General features: G+C 47.6%; 1 protein-coding gene across 5 annotated transcripts in view; it reads left to right on the top strand.

Annotated features, from left to right (window-relative positions):
* Nucleotides 1-6,121: 6,121 nt before the first annotated feature.
* mtss1lb (MTSS I-BAR domain containing 2b) overlaps nucleotides 6,122-23,788 on the top strand; it is a 36,921-nt gene continuing 19,254 nt past the window's right edge. For all 5 annotated transcript variants that reach the window (XM_061813519.1, XM_061813520.1, XM_061813522.1 and 2 more), the window contains exons 1-3: nucleotides 6,122-6,349; nucleotides 19,653-19,714; nucleotides 22,386-22,459. In XM_061813519.1, coding sequence (XP_061669503.1) covers nucleotides 6,263-6,349; nucleotides 19,653-19,714; nucleotides 22,386-22,459 — 223 coding nt within the window. In that variant the 5' untranslated portion in view covers nucleotides 6,122-6,262. The remainder of the gene's footprint in view (nucleotides 6,350-19,652; nucleotides 19,715-22,385; nucleotides 22,460-23,788) is intronic.

Here is a 23,788-nt window from a genome sequence, read left to right on the forward strand (position 1 = left end):
TTTGAATCATATCTTGATTATTCAGACATTGAAAAAAAATCTCTGCTCAAAAACTGGAAAAACAAACCAAAAAAAAAAAAAAGACGGGAGAAATTTAGCCAACTATCATAAAAAGTAGCACCGACACGAGTGCCGGAAACGTTTGGAGTATTGGTGAGATTTCAGGACCAGCCTAAAATGCACGACAAGCTTTCCAGGTGAACTTTTGATGATTAGAAAGATGGAGGCACGCACAGGAAAGAAGAGGAATGAAGATGAGCCCAAGTAAAACAGAGTGCATGTGCGTGAAAGAGAGCGGCGGAGGGGAAAGAGCGAAGCTCCGGGGAGAAGAGATGGCGAGGCTGGACGACTTCAAATACTTGGGGTCGACAATCCGGACCAATGGAGAGTAGTGAAGGAACGGGTCCAAGCGGCGTGGAACACTTGGCACAAGGTGTCTGGTGTTCTACGTGACAGAAGAATCTCCGCCAGGATGAAGGGCAAAGTTTATAAAACAGTGGTGAGGCCAGCCATGATGGACGGATTAGAGACGAAACAACAGGAAGCAGAACTGGAGGTGGCAGAAATGACGATGTCGAGGTTCTCGCTCGGTGTGAGCGGGTCGGACAGGATTGAAAATGAGCTCATTAGAGGGAGGGACTTACAGAGTTGGGTGTTTTGGAGACAAGGTTGGAGAGAGAGAGAGAGCAGACTTCGGTGGCCAGAGGCGAGAGAGGGATAAAATTAGTAGGAGGATGGTAAGGATGGAGCTACCAGGGAAGAGAGCGAGCGAGAGGAGGACCAAAGAAAAGATTGATGGATGTTGTGAGGGAAGACACGAGGACAGTCGGGTGTTAGGGAGGAGGATGCACGAGATAGGCTGAGACGGAAAAAGATGACACGCTGTGGCGACCCCTAACGGGACAAGCCGAAAGGAAAAGAAGACGTTGTCACAAATGTGCAAGATGCAAAGTCTTCAGTTGAAAGTGAGGAATCGTGCGATAGCTAGATAGATAGCTAGATAGATAGATAGATAGATAGATAGATAGATAGATAGATAGATAGCTAGATAGATAGATAGCTAGCTAGCTAGCTAGATAGATAGATAGATAGATAGATAGATAGATAGATAGATAGATAGATAGATAGATAGATAGATAGATAGATAGATAGATAGATAGATAGATAGATAGATAGATAGATAGATAGATAGATAGATAGATAGATATAGATAGATAGATATTTGTTCAATGTTTCAGTACTTTTTTTTGGTATTTCAACAGTCGTCATCGTCATTCTCCTCCTCCCATTTTAGCATCACGAGAGCAAAATGTCAGCAAGCAATTGATGGACTTTCTCCGTCGCTCACGGTGTGTCATCGCCACGTTGACGTGGACCAAAAGAACTGAAACAATGAAAAATTGGACATTCTGCATTTTTTTTCGTTTGTTTTTTTTTTGTCTTCCTGCATTCAGTCTATAACAGACGGCCGGCTGTTGCCTTCCCACGTCTGCTCGTCGTCGTCCTCCTTTTCATCCTCCAGACTGCGATCAGACTCGTCTCGTTGCTACGCCGTCTGCGGGCTGTGTGATGTTCGCTCGTATCTGGGCCAAGCGCAACACTTTTTTTTTTCTGTACGGCACGCACGCACACACTGTGTGTAACCTTTTTTTTTTTTTTTTTTTTACATTTTGAACCCACGCAGCAGAAGACAAAAAAATGAATCTTTTCACAGTGATAGTATTTTACCTCAGGCTGTTCAAGGTAGAGTAGAGGTTGCAAAAAAAAATATAGCCACAGGAGGTTTATGAATAGTTTTTCCACATTTTTGAATAATATTCTAAAGCAAGAGCAAGTCAGAATTCTAGCAAATTTTTGTAATTGTTGCTATCATCGGAGCCTCTTTCGCCTGACGGTTGCGGCACTCACGCTGACATAACTGCGGCTCTCCTGCTGTTGTAAGAATCGTACGTTAGCTGATCAGCAATTTTATTGCAAGAGGGAAAAAGCTGTTGGAATGTTTTTGGTAGTTTTGGTTTTTAGTATTCGGTAGGGCTGACCCAAGGGAAGGACCCGGGAGAGCTGGTGGCCAGGATGTGGAGGGTCCGAGAGGACCCTGACTGCTCTTGTGCTAGTTCAGGTGGCGCGCGAGTCCTCAAGGATTGGTAGGGTGGTGCCGACAATCCGTTCAGCAGTTTTGATTGTCCGTTGCAGCCGGAGTTTTTCCTTTTTGTGGCAGCCTAAAACCAGACTGTGATGAAGGTACACAGTAGTGATTGGATGACCACTGTGTAGAACTGTCCCAGCAGTTCTTGTGACAGGCCGTGCTTCCTCAGAAGCCGCAAGAAGTACAACCTTTGCTGGGCTTTTTTGAGGATGGAGTTGATGTTTGTCTCCCACTTCCGGTCCTGAGAGACTGTAACTCCCCGGAACTTGAAGGTCTCGAAGGTTGACACAAGACGGTTGGACAAGGTGAGGTTCAGCTGTGGTGAAGGATACCTCCTGAAGTCCACAATCATTATTTTTATTAATCCTTCATTTAGTCCTATTGGTTCAACGCCACGCTGTGTTGGCAACACCAAAGCCCAGGCCGATGACTGTGATGTGATCTGCAAAGGTCAGTAGTTTGACAGCCGAGTAGGTTGAGGTTCAGTCATTCGTGTAGAGTGAGAAGAGCAAAGGGGAGAGGACAGAACCTTGTGGTGCCCCAATGCTGACTTGCTGTGTCCTCCGCGTCAGGAAATTGCAGATGCCAGGGGAGGCAGTGAGCTGGAAAAGTTTGGAGGAGTCAAACGATGCTGGTGCTGAACGCACACCTGAAGTCCAAGAACAGGATCCTCGCATGGAGGTGTTCAAGGATGAAGTGCAGACCCATGTTGACGGCACCGTCCGCAGACCTGTCCGACAGTATAACAATATTCACAGGCGTATTTTATTATTCCTCATGTCCTGGAAAAATTACAAATCTTACTTCAGATTACAGAGTCACTTAGTTTTGAAAGTCCTCTTTGGGTGTTACGTATGTTTGGATTTTACTGGCCCCTGGTGGCGAAGACTCGCACACAAGCAGGCGACCAAAGTCAGTGGACATTGACACATGAAATCATGATCCACAAACTGTTTAATTCTTTACTGTTTAATGTTATCACTGCTTTAAGAATTTTTTTTTTTTTTTTTCATGAGCAAAAACGAGTATTTGGAGTTTCGTCCACGGTCGCGGAACAAAAGAAATTCTGACGTCGGCGCCTTGGCATAATAATAATTGGCGAAAGTCTGCATTAGATGATCTAAAAATGTATCCAAGGAGGGTTTGGCGTCGGCAGGCGGGGGTTGGGCTTGTGTACACTGGGACGCCCGACAACTCCTCCGCTAATCACGTCTCCCGGGATGCGGCGTGTGTCCAAATTTGCACATTTGCGACGGGTGTGCGCGTACGTGCGATCGCGAGCCTTTTGTCGCCGTATTCCGACGAAGGCGGGCAGGCCCGCGTCGCCTCTTCAATAATTTACCGCCGATGAATATTGATGCGGGTGGACGCCTCCCCTCTGTTCGTGGCATCCTCGCGTCCTTCCTCATCCGTCGTCAATAAGCACAATTAAAGCGGCGACGTCGGAAGCAAATAAACACGGCGTGGGAATGTTTGGATTCCGCGGCTCCGTCGCGACGTCGGCGACGATGTCAACCACCAATGAGCGCAAACCGGGACTTGTGTGCGTTTGCTACTTGAAGATCTTTTAGTTTCGCATTGTAAGCAATGGCTGATTATTATCATCATCATATTATTGTCATATTTATTTGTACCTGTGCAGTGAAAAATGTGCTCAGATGCCAACTTTTGTTCAGATTTGGACAAAAATCCCGTATGAGTGGTGCAATAAAAAGAAATGATATCCATAGCCCATTCGAGTAGTTGTCAGGCTTTCTTTTGGCAATGATTTCCATTTTTATATGCTTTTATTCCTTTTACTGTAGTAACGTTTTCACAGTAACCATTGTATTTCCAAAAAAATGACAAATCCATCTATTTCCTTTGCCGCTTATCCTCACAAGGGTCACGGGGAGTGCTGGAGCCTATCCCATCTGTCAACGGGCTGGAAGGGGGGGGGGCACCCTGAACTGGTCGCCAGCCAATCGCAGGGCGCATCAGCCGCACGCACAAGCACACCTTGGGGCAATTTAGAGTGTCCAATGGATGTTGCATGTTTTTGGGATGTGGGAGGAAACCAACGCAGACACAGGGAGAACACGCAAACTCCACACAGGCCGGTCGAAGATTGAACCCGGGACCTCGGAACTGTGAGGCCAACGCTTTACCAGCTGATCCACCGTGTCGGAACAAACCATACAGTATTTGTTTAATCTTCGAACCTTCATTGTTTCTACTCCACTTGGGTATGTTTGTTTCTGCATTCTTTGTGCCCGTCCACGTTGCAGCCCGAAACGTCAAAATAGCAGCGTGCAACCCTCGCCGGGTCAAAGTGCGAACATGATCGCCTCGAAATGTTGACAATTGTCTCGGCGTGCGCGGATCAATGCGTGTGCGATTGTGCGCGATGCATCAGTAACTGGGGCGGAACTGATTGTTGCTGATGGCTGTAGGCGAGCACAGACCTACATTCTGCTCTCGTACGCATCAAGATGAGGGGGAGGGAGGAAGGTGGGCGGTGGAAAATTGGGGGCCCCCCACCTCATATGACCAAACGCATTCTTCGTTTGGAGACTTTTCAGGGTTCCGCCAGTCTGCTGCTGACTCAGCACGCCGACTCGCGGGGAGGAAGTGACGTCGGCGCAAACGAAAATGCAGACTCAGCGGACGCGTCGTTAGGGACGCCGGGCCGCGCGCAGCGATCGCGACGTGACAAGCGATCGGCGGAAACACGTTCGCAGCGAAAGCACAAATGGACAGGTGAGGTCGTCTGATCGCATAAGTGTACACACCCCCGTGAGTGTCAGCCAATCCAATCTCATATTAATTGGGCGAGCATTCAAAGTGCCTCTGATTCTCCTCAAATGAAGTTGTGATGTTTCAGTGGGCTTTTCCTGACATTGTAACAGAAACTGGAATTTTGAAGAGTTTATGATTTGCTCCATTTTGACCAAGACCCCGTTTCCAGCTGATGATTATGAGCCCTTTAGCGTATTTCAGTGTTGGTCCGGTGTTCAAGTCACGTAGAACACCTGAATTTGAATCAAATGCCCTTGAAATGGTGACATCTGGACTTTGAGTTTTGAATGTGATTGGTCAAGTGTGAATCCCCTGTTGTCAGAAGGTGTGCACACTTGTGCAAACACACTATTGCATTTGTTTATTTGAACCTCTCATAGAAAAGTTTTCAGTTTTTTTTCCATCAAGTTTAAATGTTAAAAATCATTAATGGTGGGGAAAATGTGAGATTGTCATTATTTTATACTGCAATTATTCTTTTTTTGAACAGCATTGGCCAGACTTTTATATCAACTGAAGGTAGAATGATAGATGGATGGCTAAGTAGGGCGGATGGATGGATACATTTTTTTCTTTGTCACTTGCGAATATTTGATAACTTGCTTAAATTCTCCGGCGTCCTCAATGAAATGCGCAGTCCAGTCCTCAAACTTTGAAGTCGGCAGACTCCTGAATCCCTGCTCGAGACCTCCTCCAAGGCAAACTTTGCATCTGGGAGAATGTGCGCGCGTTTGACCCTGGAACTGATGATCGCCATTATTTATTTTTGGGGGAAGAAAAAAAACAAACGAAAAAAAAAAACAACCCAAAACAGTCGAAAGTGACGCACGCGGGCGCTTCCCGCGAGGTGGTTGCCGTCCGCGGCGTGTGCGTGTCGCCGCTTCGGATCACGTGACAGCAACCCTCCACGGAGGGCCCCCCCCCCCTCTCCACACCCTCGCCTGGGCGGCCAATCCGAGGCCTCGACTGTGCGCGTGCATGCAGACGGTCGTGCGCTCGCCGTCCGTCCGTCCATCGCGCGCGCGCCCGGTCTCGACGAATCCACGTTGCGCCAATGCGCGTGCGCGTACCGGTACCGTGTGAACGCTGAGAGAGAGAGAGAGAGAGAGAGAGAGAGAGAGAGAGAGAGAGAGAGCGCATCAGTCGTCCTCCCGTCGTTCCTCCTCCTCCTCTTCCTCTTGCCCATCTTCTTCCTCCTCGTGTGTCGCTGCTCGAGAGACAAAAACCGCAGCGAAGATCTCCTTGGAAATATCTCCCCCTCTCTATACATCTAGATATATTTTTTATTTTTCATCTAATTTCTCGCGCGCTTCGGGGCGCGCGCGCGCGTGTGTGCGAATGGTGGACTTGGCCAACATGGAGACCGTGGAGAAGGAATGCGGGGCCCTCGGGGGTCTTTTCCAGGCCATTGTCAACGACATGAAGGTAAATACGTGTGTTGTTCCGTGCTCACGACACATGCCCCCCCCCTCGCCCCTCTCTCTTTATCTCCCCCCTCCCTTTCTTCTCCATGGGAAGAACCGTGATCTGAATTGCAACCCAAAAGGTTCCCCGATGAGCTTTTTAATTGATCGAGTTCGATCACCGTTTTTGTTGACCCTTCCTCCACTCCTCCCCCCTCCCACCCTTCTTTCCATCCATCCATCCATCCCTACAATGTTGTACCCCCCCCCCCATGCAGCGATTATTTTCCTTTTTGATGTGCATCAGCCATTGCACGCGCGAAGGACATAAATCGTCCCCCCCCCCATATTCATTCTGTCATTCATTTCCCAACCTCATTGATTTCCTGTCATATTTTCATGACGCCGTGAGAAGCCCCCCAGCCGTCACTCGCCCCCCCCCTCGCCCCCCTCCTGTCTGCTAACCCTGAGAGGCTGCGTGAGTGTCATTCCTCAGCATCCTCTTTGTGTGTGCGCGATCATCATCATCATCATCTCCCAGCATCATTCTGAGATCCATTTTTGAAAGATTTTGAAATCACTTTTCATCTTGGTGAATGATATCTCCTTGATGGAGTGGCCGCGAAATTGCCGCTTCTAAATATTTTTGGCCCTCCCCCACGCAACTAATTACACTGGCAGCATTGCACCACACTCATAAATGCACATTCAAAAGCAACGTCGTAAATTAAAAAAAAAATCAAAATAAAAATGAGCTTTGTTGCATGGCGGTGGTGTACCTAATGATACGGCCGAGTTGGGACGAGGTTGTCATTGGCTGTTAGTCTAGACTCGCCCCCCCCCCCGCTTTATTTTGTCACTCGCATTTTTTTTTAAATAAAAACGATTTAATTATTTAAAAGTAAAATTAATAACCCTTTCACACCCATTGTTCACCACCCCACCCCCCCAACAACAAAGAAAAGGCCAAAACTCAAGTTGAATGAAACGAGCTTTTGTCTTTTTGACTTGTGTTCGTTACAGTTTTATTACAGTTTTATTACATTTCTATTGGGTAGAATGCCGCTTTTTTGGGGGAGGGGGGGAGGGGGGGGGACTACCGGGAGGCGCTGCGACCTGGGATATTCTCTGGTTCGGTTGTGACCTTAATGAGGACAAGTGCTGTAGCAAGGATAGCTGAGCTGCATCGTGGATTAGTGTTTACTATACATCTGAGGTTGTGGGTTTGAGTCTCACATCGCTCACTGTCTTGGCCATTGTTTGTCTATACACACGTGCTGAGGATATATGCCAAAAGCACTGAGGTGCTTAAGTAGGCAATGATGCAATATTGACCAAGTGGTAAAATGTGATATTGTGACATGCACACACTTGTGTTGAATCTGTGAATAAGAGTCCAAGTGGCGTGTATCCTGATGCCCTCTTCACGCTACTCGGAGAGCTATAGCAGCCTTTTTTTGTTTTTGTTTTTCTTCGTTTGTTTTGTTGTGAAAGTGACTTTTAAATCTGTCGTCGTGCGTCGGGAGTGCGCGCTCACCCGCCGAGTTCGAATGTAAACGAGCGCGTCTGCCAGCGAGCCCAATTTCGGCTGAATTGTGACGTCACAATTTGGGCGAGCAAATGTGGTTAAAGCGTGTAAATATAGCGCTCGCTTTTATTTTGAAGGTCTTTTGACAGGGTGCGTTAGGCAATTTTGAATGAGTGTTGCCGAGCAGACCGGGAGCATTATCGCTTTGTCTCGTCACCTTTTGAAGCCTTTACACGCAACTCTCGAAACCCTTTGGATTCATTGATACCAATATTTGTATTTTTTTTTTTTTTTTGTTTGTATTAACACATTAAGCCCACCGTGCACTTGTGTAAAGTAGCTCCACTGAAACATTTACAATCGCGTAGTGTTTAAAGTCTTTTGTCCGTTACCTAAAACTTTACTAATTGCGTCATAGCGCGCTGCGAGGTCGCCAGGTTCCCGGTGTACTACACGCACGCACACGAAAACCTTTTACTTAAAAAAACAACACAAATAGCACACGAACTCACTCGAAAATGCAGATTTTTCCCAATGAAAACAGGCGAAGGTTGTCAAGTTGTATCGTTTAAGTCAAGTCGAATCGCTCATAAGCTTTAGCCCAGGGCTCAACAACGTTTTGTGAGGCTGAGGGCTACTTCGTGAGCACCGATCGTACGAAGCGCTACGTGACCTGTTTGCGGCACATTTCAGACTCGGTTCATTACACGTACATAAAATATTTTTGTTTTCATTTATTGGAGTAAATGACATTACAGGTATTTTGAAATTTTAGTTTGCGCAAGCAAGTCAGATTCAGAATTGAAAGCACAAATAATAGTAACAATTTGTGGCCAATTGTAGTTTTAGAACATAGCTCGTGGGCGCCTTATCTGGTCCTCGCCGCACCGCGTTGGTGACCCCTGCTCGAGTCCCACGTCTTGGTGCTCGAAGTCTGACTGGAGTCAAATCATGTGACTTGAATTCCTTCAGCTCTGCTAAGAAGCGCTAAACTACCTCAACCGAAACAACGTTTGCGGTATTTGGCGATGTGTCCACTGGCATGCGACGCCTTGGCCACACTTCATTTCCTGATGAACACAATTGAATGTTGGCGTACGCGCCGCTTTTTTCCCTTCACAATCTGGGCTAGCGGTCGCCTCAGCTTCACGGCAGCGAAATCCGTATGAGAATTCTAAAAAAAATCTCTGCAAGACCAGCGGTTGAACCCACAAATATTCAAAATGAGAACGCTCGCAAGGAGCTGCTGTCGACGACGGCTCACGCTCGGACGCTCGCACGAAGCCCAAGTGGTCAAAATCCCGTCGATCACGAGGCCACACCCCTGAAAGGCACGCATCCAACACTAATACTGCAGTATGTGCAATACTTTGTCAAATGTCTTCACATCTTTTTCATGCAGTTTTTGTACAAGACGGATACATTTTTTTTTTTTTAAAAAGCCCAACATTTCAATTCATTTCTTTGGGAAACATTGATTTGATAGGTAAACAAATTGCGTTACGAGCTCGGTCAACGTGCAAATGAAACTCTTAAGTCAAGGTAGCGCGGACGTTTGCCTCCTTTCCTCAATTGAAGTAAAAAAAAAAAAAATAAAATTACCCCGAAAAAAGGAAACAGATGTGCTCGTAAAGGTCAGCTATTAAGCGCACACGCGCAGTCAGCAGCCGTTAACGAGAACAGGATGGCGGCGATGGCACGCAGATGACAGACGTTTGCAACAATCATCGAAATTCTGTGCTGATCTCGTAAACGGCTACCATAAATTCTTCCAATTCTGTTTTTCGTTACATTTTGAACAATGCAAAATATTTTCATGTGTTGGATCAACACTAACCCTAAAAGGAACGCAAAGAAATTCAAGTGCCGTGCCGACTGTGTTGGACGTGTGCCTTTAAGGGGCGTGGCCCGGTCAGTGACGCCAGGAGTTGGTCTTCGTGTGAGCGTCTGGGTGTGAGAGGGAGCCTACAGCAGTTGTCGTTTTGTACTTGACTCTTTGTTCACTGGGTGTAATTACCTGGTAATTAACAGGCTCACCCAAAACCAACAACCGAGGCCATGGCGGTATCTTTATGATTTTTTTTTTTTTCCCCGACCGTCACAAATGTAACTTTAGATCGATGCGACTCGAGTAGAAGTAAGAAGTACTCTGCCAAAATAATTACTTGAGTAAAAGAAAGTAACTCTTCAGTGGGGGGAAAAATACTCAAGTTTGAAGGAGCAACTTCTCATTTTTTAGTTTTTCAAAACACAACACGAATGTCAACTCGATTAAAAATATCAAATGGCAATGAACAAATTCAGATATTGCCCAACAATATGTAACGCAAATTCTGACGCAAGAAATTGTCTTGAATTGACTTTTTGTTGACACCCATTAAAGATCACAGTAGATGCAACTAGGTGTAAATTTTCCTAATCATGGCATAAAAGTAAAATTTTTGACCGACCAAAAAAGATAAAGGAAAAGGGAAGAGCACATCATTTTAAAACTACAGCAAAACCAGGATTGAGCCGACCAGAATCGTCCATCATGGCCGTTTGGACGTTCATTTGAAGCACTTTTTTATTATTATTATTTTTTTTTTTCATTTTTATGTACAGTGCAAACTATTGTCAATAAATGGCAGAAAGTTGGATCATATCTAAAGTCGCCCTGGACTTCCCCGTAAACATTTCTTTTGACGCTCGACCACCGCTGCGCCGGGTCCAGGTCCAGGTCCTGGGATCGGTCCCGATGCTTTTGTCCGGACCGGCCGCTCTGTAGGCGCTACAAGCGGTCGTCATGGGCGACAACCGGCGCCCATTAAGCGTCCGAAGGGACTTCCTCGCGCGACCGTTTTGAGACGCGCGCAGTCATTGGTGGCCCGGTTGCCTAGCAACGTCGGCACCTGTGACACAGCATCTGCGTGACGCGGGGTCACTTTATTAGGGACACGAAAGATGGTCGTGGGCTGCGTCTAATACTTGAAATCGCTCTTGTGTAACGCGGCGCAACAGTAGAGCTCCTTGAAGGTGGTCCAGTTTGGAGAAAAAAAAAAAAAAACAAACATTTACCCCCCACGCCCCCAAAAAAAAGAAAAATTGAAAAAACATTGTCGTTCATGGTGTCACTCAAGACTTCAGCTCAGTGAGCATCGAAAGGATTATCTTAAGGATCAATTTTGCGTTTTTTCTTGCTTTTGTTGGGGATTATTGTCGGCGTTAATACAAACAAATACTGCAGGATTAAAAAAAAAACATTGAAGAAATGAAAGTACAAAATTATGCACATTTAATTCATGAAAATTAAACGTAGCTATAGGTTCATTTTTGGCATGTTTGGGATGAGTGCCACATGACATTAAAGATGATATTAAATGTACATTTAGTCAATGAAAGCATTTTAATTGATAACCTAAATGTAGGTTGGGAAGGGGTTTATATATATTTTAAAACAATATGGCCGATGCTGTAACCATTGCCTGTGCGTGATCAAATAATTTAATTGAAATGAGAATTTAAAAAAATCAAACAATTTCAACAGAAATACCTCACAAATTGAAGTAGGCTGAGTAAGTTTTAAGTTTTTGGTTTACAGTATACATATTTGGATTTATGTTGACCGACAATATTGAATTCATGACTTTTAAATACAAACCAAATGAATTAATTTTTTTTAAGTTTCATATATGATTGGATCCTTGCGTGAAGGCTCTTGCAAGGATTGTCCACATAGATGTACATTCTGTAGCTCATCGGCAGCCGTGTTGGGGAGGTCGACCTTCCCATTAAAGTTGATGCTTGGACACTGAAATCAAGTCGTAACTTGCTCATTTCATAACTTATTTTTTTATATCCCTGTCACAAATTTGTCTTCAACCAAGTATACCAATGACGTAGACTAAAAACTGGAGTACGCACTCTACATCCATCATTGGTCCCGCCACGGTCAACAGGCTCTGACTTCCGGTCAGGGCAAAAAGTATTGTAAACGTACACACATTATTCATGGGAAAACGATGCGATCAATATACAATCATGAATCACGAAGGTTACGCTGAAACACACTCCCAGGTGAAATGTTACTTCTTTGCGCTTGCACGATTTTGACAGCCGACAGCGCAGCTAAAAAATCCAAGCCTAGCGTATTGCAATTAAATGCTATGTTCTTATGTTTCGTAATGTGCAATTGTCAGGATGTCAAAGGATGTCAACTTTCACGTGAAATAATACCCAAAGCAATGTTTTGCCCTGGCCGCGTGGAAGGGGCCTGTGCGCAGTCCACTTTTTATTCGACGTATTTATCGTTTCGGCCGTGAGCCGTTCTCCCAGTTGTCCTCCCGCGATCGTAGCGTCATCGTACGCCGTCGAATACTTCCGACATTCTCGGTGTTTCATCCACTCGGAAGGAACGCGCTGGCGATTTTGCCCCTGCTAGCTTCTGTGATGACCACGTGCGTGCGGTTCATCCTCTGATGAAGAAACCGAAGCTGAATATTTTCTTTCTGCGTTAATGAGTCCAAGTCCAGAGCAGAAAATGTCACGTCAGCGGCCCGGACGTTCAAACGCCGCTCTGACTTCCTCTCGGCCTCCCTTCTTCCTCTTTGCCGTGCCGTCGGCGCTCTCGCCCCACCCGATCCGCGCTTGTGTCAAACACGCAAAGTGGTTTTTCTTTTGTGCCGCGTCGACACGAACGCGCACGGATTGCTCCAAACCTCGTAAATCCTCCCCTTTGTGTGTGTTTTTTTAACCACGGCGAAATGTATATCTGGCCGTATGGATCCCTCGAGGCCGGGCTTGATCTCTTCTGGATGAAACGCAAACGCGCACACGGGGTCTCCGTCACGGTCGGTCGGCGGGCCGATGCCACGCAAGTGATTCCCATGAACCCCCTCGAACAAATCTTCTGTGTACATAACAGCGATTATAAAAATCGAATCTTTTTTTTGTTTTTCCTGAATCTGAATCCCTTCCCCTCCACTTTTAAGGCCAGAACAGCTTTGGTTACCGTGACGACTCTGGCAGGAGCCGGAGGGCGACCGCTCGTTTAAAAAGCGAGCGTCCGACTGCCGTCGACCGATCTTGGACCGCCGCTGCTCGAGTACCGAGTAGAATCGGGGATCTACTGACTCGGCATTTAAAGTACATCTTGTGGCGTGTTAAAAATCGCTGGTATTCATGCTTTGACTGGAGTTGTGACTAGAACCAGGGATGCACTGAGTGACTTTGTCTTTAATCGGCGACGCTTTCTTCTCCGTGAGTCGTTTTGAAAATCAGTACCGCAGAATTCACGCTTGGACCGACGGGACGGTGACAAAACGCAGATGCGCTTTTGGCTGTGACTCCCAGAAGAACTCGACTTGGGGTCGGATCTTTGAACCCGTGTCACGACCGGTCGCAAGTCAGTATTCACGCTTTGACCGCAGGAACAGTGACCCGACCGGAGTGTGCGCCGATCATTCCCGGAGACTGCTGGAGCGCTGACGAGAACTCGGCTTCTGCTGACGTGATCTTTTTCATTTCTCCTAAAACGAAAACAGTCGACTTCCTCTTTGGCCGCAAGCGCTCGAGAATTTGCCGATCCGGCGACCTCATATTGGAACTTTGAAACCTTCTTTGCGTGGTGTCTTGTTCAAACAATTCCGGTCCCCGGCGATCTGGAACCCGAGCGCCGACTAGAATCGGCGACGGCGCCTCGTGCGTTGAGGTCCTGCTGTATTTCGCAGCGCCGCGTGACCTTCGTCATCCTCCTCCTCCTCGTCCTCGCCGCTCAGCGCAGCTGCACTAAATCAACAAAAGCGACGCTCGCCAGTGCGATAAAGAGATGCGGCGAGAATGCGAACAATCCAGCAAATGTCTTGATTTCAGGGGTTTTGGTGGCGCAAACGGGGAACAAAGTGGACTCAGTGTTCTTGGGCTGCCCAATTTGGGGACGTGAAAAAGGGGCCCGTTTCTTCTCACTGTCTTTTGTTGCTCCCCGACTGCCTTTTACGAGACTGACGTACTGCGAGTCATGTGACTGAAGATGCTTTGTACATACTGCGTTTTGCGCGTGTGTGCGTGAAAACATCGGTCTCCGTGATGGCGGAGAATCCGAGTGATGTGAAAATAAAGATTGCCGACTGCTAGCGCGCCGCCGAGAGGCGAGTAGCTACGGATCCGCACTTTGACATTTCCCCTTGTGTCTTGTGTAAGATCTTAAAAATGCTAAAAAAAAACAAAAAAAAAAACAAATTATTTGTGCTTTTACACGGCCAAACAATCTGGGAAAGTGCTGACTGGAATCTCCTACGCTGAATCGTCACAAGTGGGATTTATTCAAGAGTGCAGAATGATATTGAGAAATGGTCCCCGGTGGTTGAGGTACTGACAGAAAGTACGCATCTAGAACTACGTATACATTGAAGTACCGACTGTAACGTTTTAATCTCATGGTGGATCCTAAAAATCAAAATATGAACTGCTGCAAGTCGAAAGAAAGTGCCGAAACCCCGAAGTGATAAAAGTGTGTATTGAAACTTTTCATGGGGAAAAGTTGGGGGTGTTGAACTCTTTCCCCGGCAATGTTGTGTCGAAATCTGTCGTGGGCGGTGGCGCTTCCGTTGAGGGGCGTGGCCACCTCGGACATCTGTCAGCTGCGTCACATTTGAGACACAAATGAACTAAATACTTAAGTGTCAAATATGTCATCAGCATCGACCCGTTCGTGCTGTCGTGAACCAGCAGCAAGGGGGCGGACCCAAACGCAGGACTTCCAGGCAACGGCGTAATGTTCAGAGTGGCTTTAGTCCAAAAACAGGGCAATACCAGGTGCAGCAGTCCGAGAAGGCGGAGGCACACAAACGTTCGACTCGAGGCGTGATCCAAAAGCATGAAACGGGGTCCGATGACAAGAAATGTGACGAGACGTGGTCAAACTAAAGGGCACAGAGTCGCCGTGACGAAGGATTGCTCTCGTTTACGCAAAGTCGCAGTGTCCCAGAATGCAACGAACTGGCCAATGCCGATGACACATTTACCACTTAAGTATTTAGTTCATTAGCGTCCCAAATGTAACGCAGCCGAGGTGGCCGCGCCCCTCACAGGAAGCACCGCCCACAACGGTGGCCGGCAGACCCCGCCCATGATAAAATCTTGGAAAAGTGGGGGTGTTGAAACTTTTCATCGGCAACAGTGTGGGTGCGGAAACCTTTCATGGGGAATACCCAAATAATGTGTTTCACCCCCCCCCCCCCCCAAAAAAAAAAAAAAATCCTCTTTACCCGAGCTTTACCCTTTCTAGACGCTTGTTGACCGTTCCATGCAAGACGCAGCACACCGCGTACGTTATTTGCTTTTTTTTTTTTTTGCTCTCGTCTTCGGGCCGCCGGCGTCCACCAGCGAGCGCAGCTTTTAGCGTCTCCTCGCGGGGCTCTTTTGTTTCCTTTGTTTGGCTCGCGGCCGCCAAGCAAAACAGAGGAAATCCAGCAAAGAGCCACAGAGAGAGAGATGGACAGGAATGAAGGGATTAGCCTCCATTTTTTTTTTTTTTTTTTTTTTTTGGAGGTCTGATCGAGCCAATTCACACGTTTCAAAGAAGCGGATTTCACAGCCTTCATATTTGATCAAATAAGCCACCGTTTTCGAATCAAACGTGTCGACTTGAACCGTGTTTTATCTTCGCGCGGGGAGGAGACGCTCGGCCCGCATTTGCACATAAATGAATAAATGACTTCGTAACGATGAAGTAATCCGGCCACGAGTGCAAAAAGGAACACGAGCATTTAAGATGGAATATACGACTAGCTTGAGATACGGCTCAAGTTTGTTGTGTCACCGCGTTCGTAAATGAAAACATTTTCATCTTCAATTATCTTTGCGGTTGAAATGAATAGAAATGTACATGTGTGTGTGTGTTTTAAATAAGAATACTGTATATACCTAGAAAACACACACACGCACACACACACACAGTAATAACACTGTAACAAATGATCACATTTTGGAATCAAACAGTACATGCAAAATTGCTGGCTTCACTTCACTGGACATTGTGCTGCTCCGTGTAGTGTGTACGCCTTCACCACCTGGGGGCAGTATAATACAAACACAACGAAGAGAAAAATATGATAACAGGTTGCCACTGAGCTACACCAACGTTAGCCGTTCTTCGCCAACACCCGTCGCTTAACCGGCTGGACTACCTTGACATTGATGCCATTCGTTATCTTATCTATGGCGTTAGCATTAGGAGAGCAAACATTGAAATTAATGTGACCACAAGTGTAAATATGAAGCTAACATTCAAATGAAAGATGCACTCAGTCGTGACTTTGTCGCATTGTCACGGCGACGCTGCTTCGCGCAAACAACGGCGGAGCTGCCCTGACGCCCTCGTGTGTTAGCATTAGCGTTCAAAGCTGTTTTCATACTTTGGGGAAACATCTCCACAAAACTTGTAAATGCTCCTGAATTGACGCTAACGGGCAAAGAAGCGCAGACTCCTGACGTCGGTCCACAAATCTTTCGCTTGTGCAGACGAACAAGAGGAATATTGAGCCCGAGTCTGACGAGAAAAGATTTGACAGGCTTCACAAAGGCAGTCGGGGGGTGAGAAGGGGAGGCCATCTTGGTCGGCTCCCAGCATCCTTTGTCCTTAACGAGCCAAACATTTTAACGAGCGGATGATGAGGATGAGGACGACCCCCCCCCCCCCGGGCTTTTGTGTTTCAAGCCAAAGAAAAAGCATTCAAAGTTGCTTTTCTCTCAGAGCAGACATGAGTTTTAATCACGTTTTGAGGTGAATAAAAGAAGACGGCTTTCAAATCGTGGAGGATGGAGGACGCAGCGAAGTTGGACTTCCAACTTCAGGTCAGCCGATCCTTCCTTCTGGTCGGTACCCTCAAAAATCAGGATTTCTGGGATGATTGCAGACAGATCCTGACTTGACCTTTGCAATTTTACCACTTTAGTTTTGACAGCGATCCAGGAATACTGGAATTATTTTACTCACGTATTGACTGGAATCAAGGACCCCCCCCCCCCCCAAAGGCCGGACTTTTCCCGAGGGTCCCTTCTCCATCATATTCAAACCAAGCAATTTTCACACGTTGACTGTCGCGTATCTTGCGTCGGTTGACTGAGACTGCTCCAGAACCGGCTCCAATCCGGAATGCCGCAATCAGATCTTTGAATTCGGCAATGAAACTCTTCCATCGTGTTTCATAATGAGCATCAGTCATATTCAGGCCTTGACTTGTGGGACGGCGGCAAAAGTAATTAACGCAGGTGGCTCGGGTACTGACTAGAATCGTATTCGCATCAGTCAGCGACGGTTTCCTGATGTAAAAGTCATACTTTTCATAAATCCTCGTCATTTTCAATATGACAAAAGACAGAACACTCATCTGAATGCCAGTAACAGGTCTTTCGGTGCCTGGTTCGAGTCAGGACTTAAGGAGTCCCTGTCAAAGATCCTTAATTGGACATGTGTTTTTTGTCCATTTAGGATTGTCTGGTTTTGGATGCATAAAAAGCACCAACATTAGCCATTTTTACGATGGATGAGAGCAAAAGTGGCTCCGTTTCAAGATCTGGTTCTTGGACCCGGATTCTGGTCGTCACTCTGACAATCTCAGTAAGAGAGCAGTTGACACTCGATTCTTTTCACCACTTCAAGAATCAATACTGACCAACGTTTTCAGTTTGTCACAAGATGAAGAAGATCCCCAAGTTCGAGTTTCAAGTTGGCGGCGTCGGTGTTTGGGCGGTCAGTCAAAGATCGATTGATACCCGTCAATATTGAGAAGAATGCGACGCTTCAATTGTCAAAATAAACTGCAAACATACTGTCCAGTCACATCGGATGATTTCCTCTGTCTTTTGGAAATCTCTGCGGCGAAAAAGTCGGGTAGGGCTCAGCGAGGGCGCCGAATGATAAACAGGAAGCGAGTCGAGTGTCCTTGAGAGCGGAAGACAGGAAGGGAGGGGCGGGAGGAAGAAGGGAAGCACGGAAATCAACCCAGAGAAACGTCAAGTTTGGGAGACGAAAGCGGCGGAAAGTCGGGAAAAGTGTGGGTGCTGAAATGTACGGACGGGGCCTTGAAGCTTTTCTTCTGAGAAAAGTGTTGAGAAAATTTCTGAGCGTTTCATTGGGAAAAGTGTGGGTGTTGAAACCTTTCATAGAGGGAACAGCGAGTGTTGAAAACTTTCATCAGGGGGAAGCGTGCGTGCTGAAAACGGAAAAGTGCAGTTATTGAAAACGTGCGTCGGTAAAAGTGTGGCTGTTGAAACCTTTCAGTAGGAAAAAGTGTGGGTGTTGAACACATGTCATTGGAAAAATTGTGCTTGTGAATGAAATCCTGCAGTTGGGAAAAGTGTGTGTTGAAAGCCGCTGTCAGGACAAGTGCGGGTCTTGAAAAGCGTGGCTGTCGGAATGCTTCCAGGACAAACGAGTGGCTGTGGGAACCTTTCGGTGGTGTCGAAAACGCTCATCTGGATACGTGTGGGTGTTGAAAAACATTTCCACAGGAAAAGTGTGGGTGCTGAAACCTTGCACAGGGGAAAGGAACTGTTTTGGGGGAACTGTTTGGGCGTCCAAGCCCTTCTTTGTCAAAGCACACCGACTGTATTTATGGGGAATTTTACGTCTCCAATGATGCTCATATGCAACCCAAATTTGAATTGTGTGAGGAAACGTGGGGAGACTCAAACCTGGAACCTTCTGACTGTGAGGCAGATGTGCTCACTCCCCACGGATTGATCGTCCTGCACCAGCTGATTCTGGATGCATAGCAACTGTTGTTGCTTTTTCTATGATGCTTTGTGTGCACTTTCGCCCCCCCCCCCCCAACCGTTGTAAAACTGCCTTTTTGTTGCTGTTTTGCAATGCACTGACAATAAAGTTTTATTGTATCGGATTGTTTGTTGACTGGGGGGGTTGGGGGAATGGGGCGGGGGTGTGGGGGGGGGGGGGACAGGCTGGCATGAGTCTGCACGGGCTGGTCCCAAGACGAGGGCGTCACGCCATGTTATCTTTCGTCCGCACGAAATCTCTACGGCGCACTTCAAACGACCGTAAAAAGGGGTGTGTAGCGGGGGGGGGGGCAGATGGGGGGAGGGGCACGGGCACGTGTGCCAGCCGTGTGTTTTGTTACCAAGGGAAAACTCGGATCGCAGCCCAAATGATGCCACATCAAACAGGCAAGCTCAAAGTGTTTGCTGGCTGTGACGTCGCCGTCGAAGCCCCCGCCACCGCCACCCCCCCCCCAATGTACCCCCCCCAACCCCCACGCCACCCAATCCCGGTTTTGCACCTTCGTCTCTCGCCAGGTCGACGGCGCGCACGCACAATTTGCAGGCGTTTTATTATGGGGGTGCAGCGGTCAGTGTGGATCAAGTGGAACATAATCTTCGGGGGGGGGGGGGGGTTATAGCAGCAGAGGGCGGGGTGCGGAATTTCATTAGCGGCGCTTTCATGCCGGTCACCGGAGGTCTGCGTGTATTTTGTGTACACGTACTGTGTGGGCATGCGTGCGGTACAGACGTGTTTATGTGTGTTAGATACATATTTGTGTGCTTCATGTTAAATGGAGAATTATTGAGTGCGTGATATGTACTCGTGTGTATTATATGTACATGCGTCATCTGTACATGAATGAGTGTGTGTTGAATGTTCACTCGTGTGTGCGCGTGTGTGTGTGTTGAACCTTCATGTTTGCATACATGTTAAAGTATCAGAAATAAGAAATTTCTCTTTCATCAAAAATTAATTTTACATACAGTTGGGTCAGGCAGAATATTTCACGTGTGTGTGTGTGTTTGCGTGTGTTTCTAGTGTTCATATCCAGTGTGGGAGGACTTCAACGCAAAGGCCACAAAACTTCATTCGCAGCTCAGGTGAGTTTTACGGAACACGACACGATTCTGGTTCGGATTTGGAAAACTTTATTGATGAAGTCTGATCCGCATATGAACATTTCATCCATCTATTCTTTATGGATTTCCTTCAATGGTTGAAAAGATTATAAAAAGAGGAGGCGGCACGGTGGGAGGCACATTGGCCTCACAGTTCTGACGTCCCGGGTTCAATCCTGGATCCGCCTGCGTGGCTTTTTCTCCGGGTGGGCACTCCGGTTTCCTCCCACATCCCGAAAACACGCAACATTAATTAGACACCCTAAATCGCCCCAAGGTGTGATTGTGAGTGCGACTGTTGTCTGTCGCCATCTGCCCTGCGTTTGGCTGGCGACCAGTTGAGGGTGTTCCCCACCTCCTGCCCGTTGACAGCTGGGATGGGCTCCAGGACCCTTGTGAGGATAAGCGGCTGAGAAAACGGACGACCGGATGGAGGCAGTACAGGGACACAACTGGTTCGAGTGCTGGCCTCACAGTTGTGAGGACAGAAGTTCGAATCCCGGAAGTTTGCACCTTGTCCCCGTGCGTGCGTGCGTGCGTGGCTTTTTCTCCGGGTGGGACTCGGCCTTCCTCCCACGTCCCCAAATCGTGCCTGCATTCATCGGCGACTCTAAATTGCCCATAAAAGTATGATTGTGAGTGCGACTGTTGTCTGTCGCCATCTGCCCTGCGTTTGGCTGGCGACCAGTTGAGGGTGTTCCCCGCCTCCTTCCGTTGACAGCTGGATGGGCTCCAGGATCTGCCGCGACCCTTGTGAGGATAAGCGGCTAAGAAAACGGACGACCGGACGGAGGCAGTACAGGGACACAACTGTTTCGAGTGCTGGCCTCACAGTTGTGAGGACGGAAGTTCGAATCCCGGAAGTTTGCACCTTGTCCCCGTGCGTGCGTGGCTTTTTCTCCGGGTGGGCACTCGGCCTTCCTCCCACGTCCCCAAATCGTGCCTGCATTCATCGGCGACTCTAAATTGCCCATAAAAGTATGATTGTGAGTGCGACTGTTGTCTGTCGCCATCTGCCCTGCGTTTGGCTGGCGACCAGTTGAGGGTGTTCCCCGCCTCCTTCCCGTTGACAGCTGGGATGGGCTCCAGGATCTGCCGCGACCCTTGTGAGGATAAGCGGCTGAGAAAACGGACGACCGGACGGAGGCAGTACAGGGACACAACTGGTTCGAGTGCTGGCCTCACAGTTGTGAGGACGGAAGTTCGAATCCCGGAAGTTTGCACCTTGTCCCCGTGCGTGCGTGCGTGCGTGGCTTTTTCTCCGGGTGGGCACTCGGCCTTCCTCCCACGTCCCCAAATCGTGCCTGCATTCATCGGCGACTCTAAATTGCCCATAAAAGTATGATTGTGAGTGCGACTGTTGTCTGTCGCCATCTGCCCTGCGTTTGGCTGGCGACCAGTTGAGGGTGTTCCCCACCTCCTTCCCGTTGACAGCTGGGATGGGCTCCAGGACCCTTGTGAGGATAAGCGGCTGAGAAAACGGACGACCGGGCGGAGGCAGTACAGGGACACAACTGGTTCGAGTGCTGGCCTCACAGTTGTGAGGACGGAAGTTCGAATCCCGGAAGTTTGCACCTTGTCCCCGTGCGTGCGTGGCTTTTTCTCCGGGTGGGCACTCGGCCTTCCTCCCACGTCCCCAAATCGTGCCTGCATTCATCGGAGACTCTAAATTGCCCATAAAAGTATGATTGTGAGTGCGACTGTTGTCTGTCGCCATCTGCCCTGCGTTTGGCTGGCGACCAGTTGAGGGTGTTCCCCGCCTCCTTCCCGTTGACAGCTGGGATGGGCTCCAGGACCCTTGTGAGGATAAGCGGCTGAGAAAACGGATGACCGGGCGGAGGCAGTACAGGGACACAACTGGTTCGAGTGCTGGCCTCACAGTTGTGAGGACGGAAGTTCGAATCCCGGAAGTTTGCACCTTGTCCCCGTGCGTGCGTGCGTGGCTTTTTCTCCGGGTGGGCACTCGGCCTTCCTCCCACGTCCCCAAATCGTGCCTGCATTCATCGGAGACTCTAAATTGCCCATAAAAGTATGATTGTGAGTGCGACTGTATGTCGTCGCTGCTCTACAGTTGGCGTGACCATCAGCGCACGCTAAATGGAGTGCGTGTCAGTTGTAGTACCGAGACTGACACATGAGAGGCAGCGTTGATTGACAAAAAAGAACAAAGAAGAGGAAGAAGAAAGAGAAGCAGCAACGAGGTTACCCGTTAGCTTCTCTGGTAACTTTTATGGCGGTCGCAAACTCTTCTTGCGCTAATTTGTATTGCGATTAATCTTATTTATTGTCACCATCCCACATCGGGATTTGTTATGATCGTAATTATAGAACATGTTCGCGTTTCTGACATTTATCGTGACCAATCTGAACGAAACCCAAATCATAGGATTTTCATTCCGGGCAATCGGGCTCAAAATCGGCCCAATTATCGTTTTGTTTGTAGCGCGCTTGACCGTTTACGTAAACATATCATTTTGCATGAAATGCATGTGTGCGGGTGTGAATTTATTTTATTTTTCCCGCTTGTCCATTCGCTGAGCTGACGTGAATGACGTCTCACGTGACGTCACACTTGTCTCATTCCACACTTAAAATGAAAATGTATTCAATGATTAAATGTTGTGTACTTACGTGTTCGTGTGTGTGTTTGTAGAACGACGGTTTTGGCAGCGGTGGCCTTCCTCGACGCTTTTCAGAAGGTGGCGGACATGGCGACCAACACCAGAGGTAGAACCGTGAAAACGGCCCAAATTCTTTTTCGCTGTGCACAAGTTGTTGTGGCGCTTTGCCACTTGTGTATTTCTTGACGCCCACGTTAGCAGTGCTTGGTGTCGCTCGTGTTTGTGTGTCCAGTATTTGTTTTACGTTGACAGCTATCAACTCCCCAGAGCGAGAGGCGAGGTGTTTCCTAGCTTGATGCTAACATAAAATGTGAAATGCCATGGAAGGGCTAATGGAAATTAGCGTTGCTGTGGCGCTCATTTGAAACCTTCCACAGCTAGCTGCTACTTTAGCGTCAAACATGGCAGAAGCGCATCAGAATACAACACCGCTCATATCGCATGGAAACGACGAGAACTGCTGAAGTTTCATTTGGGATTTGATTCATTTCTTCCTTGTTGATGTCATTCATCAAATGGTACGTAATCCATTTTTATTTGTATTTCTTTTTCCTTTCTTGGCAGGGGTCCATTGGCGACGCCGTCGTGTTTGGGAGGGTTCGATTCTGTTCATTTCCCCGGTTAGGGGCAGCCAGTTAATCGGTTTTGAGTCCGTTCGTCATGGAAGATTTGTATCTATTTTTGAAATGTTCTTTTCCTCGGCTAGCGTCGTTCAAAAGCTCCTTCTTGCTGATGTGCACTGTTTACGCTAACAACGACAGGAGCTAGTTCACAAAAGCTCAGCCAAAGCTGAACAACAACTTTGTAATTTTTGGAAAGTATTTTTTCAAGCAGTGTTGGCTAGTGCACGGTGGAGCAACTGGGTGGAGCGTTGGCCTCGCGCCTCTGAGGACCAGGGTTCAAATCCAAGTTTGCGTCTTGTCCCCGTAACTGCGTGGCTTTCCTCTGGGTGGACGCTCTGCTTTCCTGCCCGTAGGTGCGATTGTGGGTGCGACTGTTTGTCTCGATGTGCCCTGCGATTGGCTGGCGACCAGTTCAGGGTGTACCTCGCCTCCTGCCCCGATGACAGCAGGGATAGGCTCCGGCATTCCCGTGACCCTAGTGAGGATAAGCGGCTCCGAAAATGGATGGATGGATGGATGGATGGGTGGACGACAAAGTTTAGCTTTAATACCGATATGAGGTTAACTTCACGCATTTTAATTTTCCATTTGGGGCTTTAATACATATTGTTGCGTTAGTGCTGATCTTACACTTGTCAGATGATCATATCATGTTGCTTGAATTCTAATCTTGGGCTAATTTTCTCAATTGTGTCCAGATTATTATATTACGATATTCATTCATTTACACTCGTGATTTATTTTATCTTTAATGCTGCAAATTCCTGTCAGATTATTACTGAAGGTTGCTTTAATGCATCTTTTTTTTTTTT

This window comes from Syngnathoides biaculeatus, chromosome 3, assembly GCF_019802595.1.
Source record: "Syngnathoides biaculeatus isolate LvHL_M chromosome 3, ASM1980259v1, whole genome shotgun sequence".
NCBI classification, from domain to species: domain Eukaryota; kingdom Metazoa; phylum Chordata; class Actinopteri; order Syngnathiformes; family Syngnathidae; genus Syngnathoides; species Syngnathoides biaculeatus.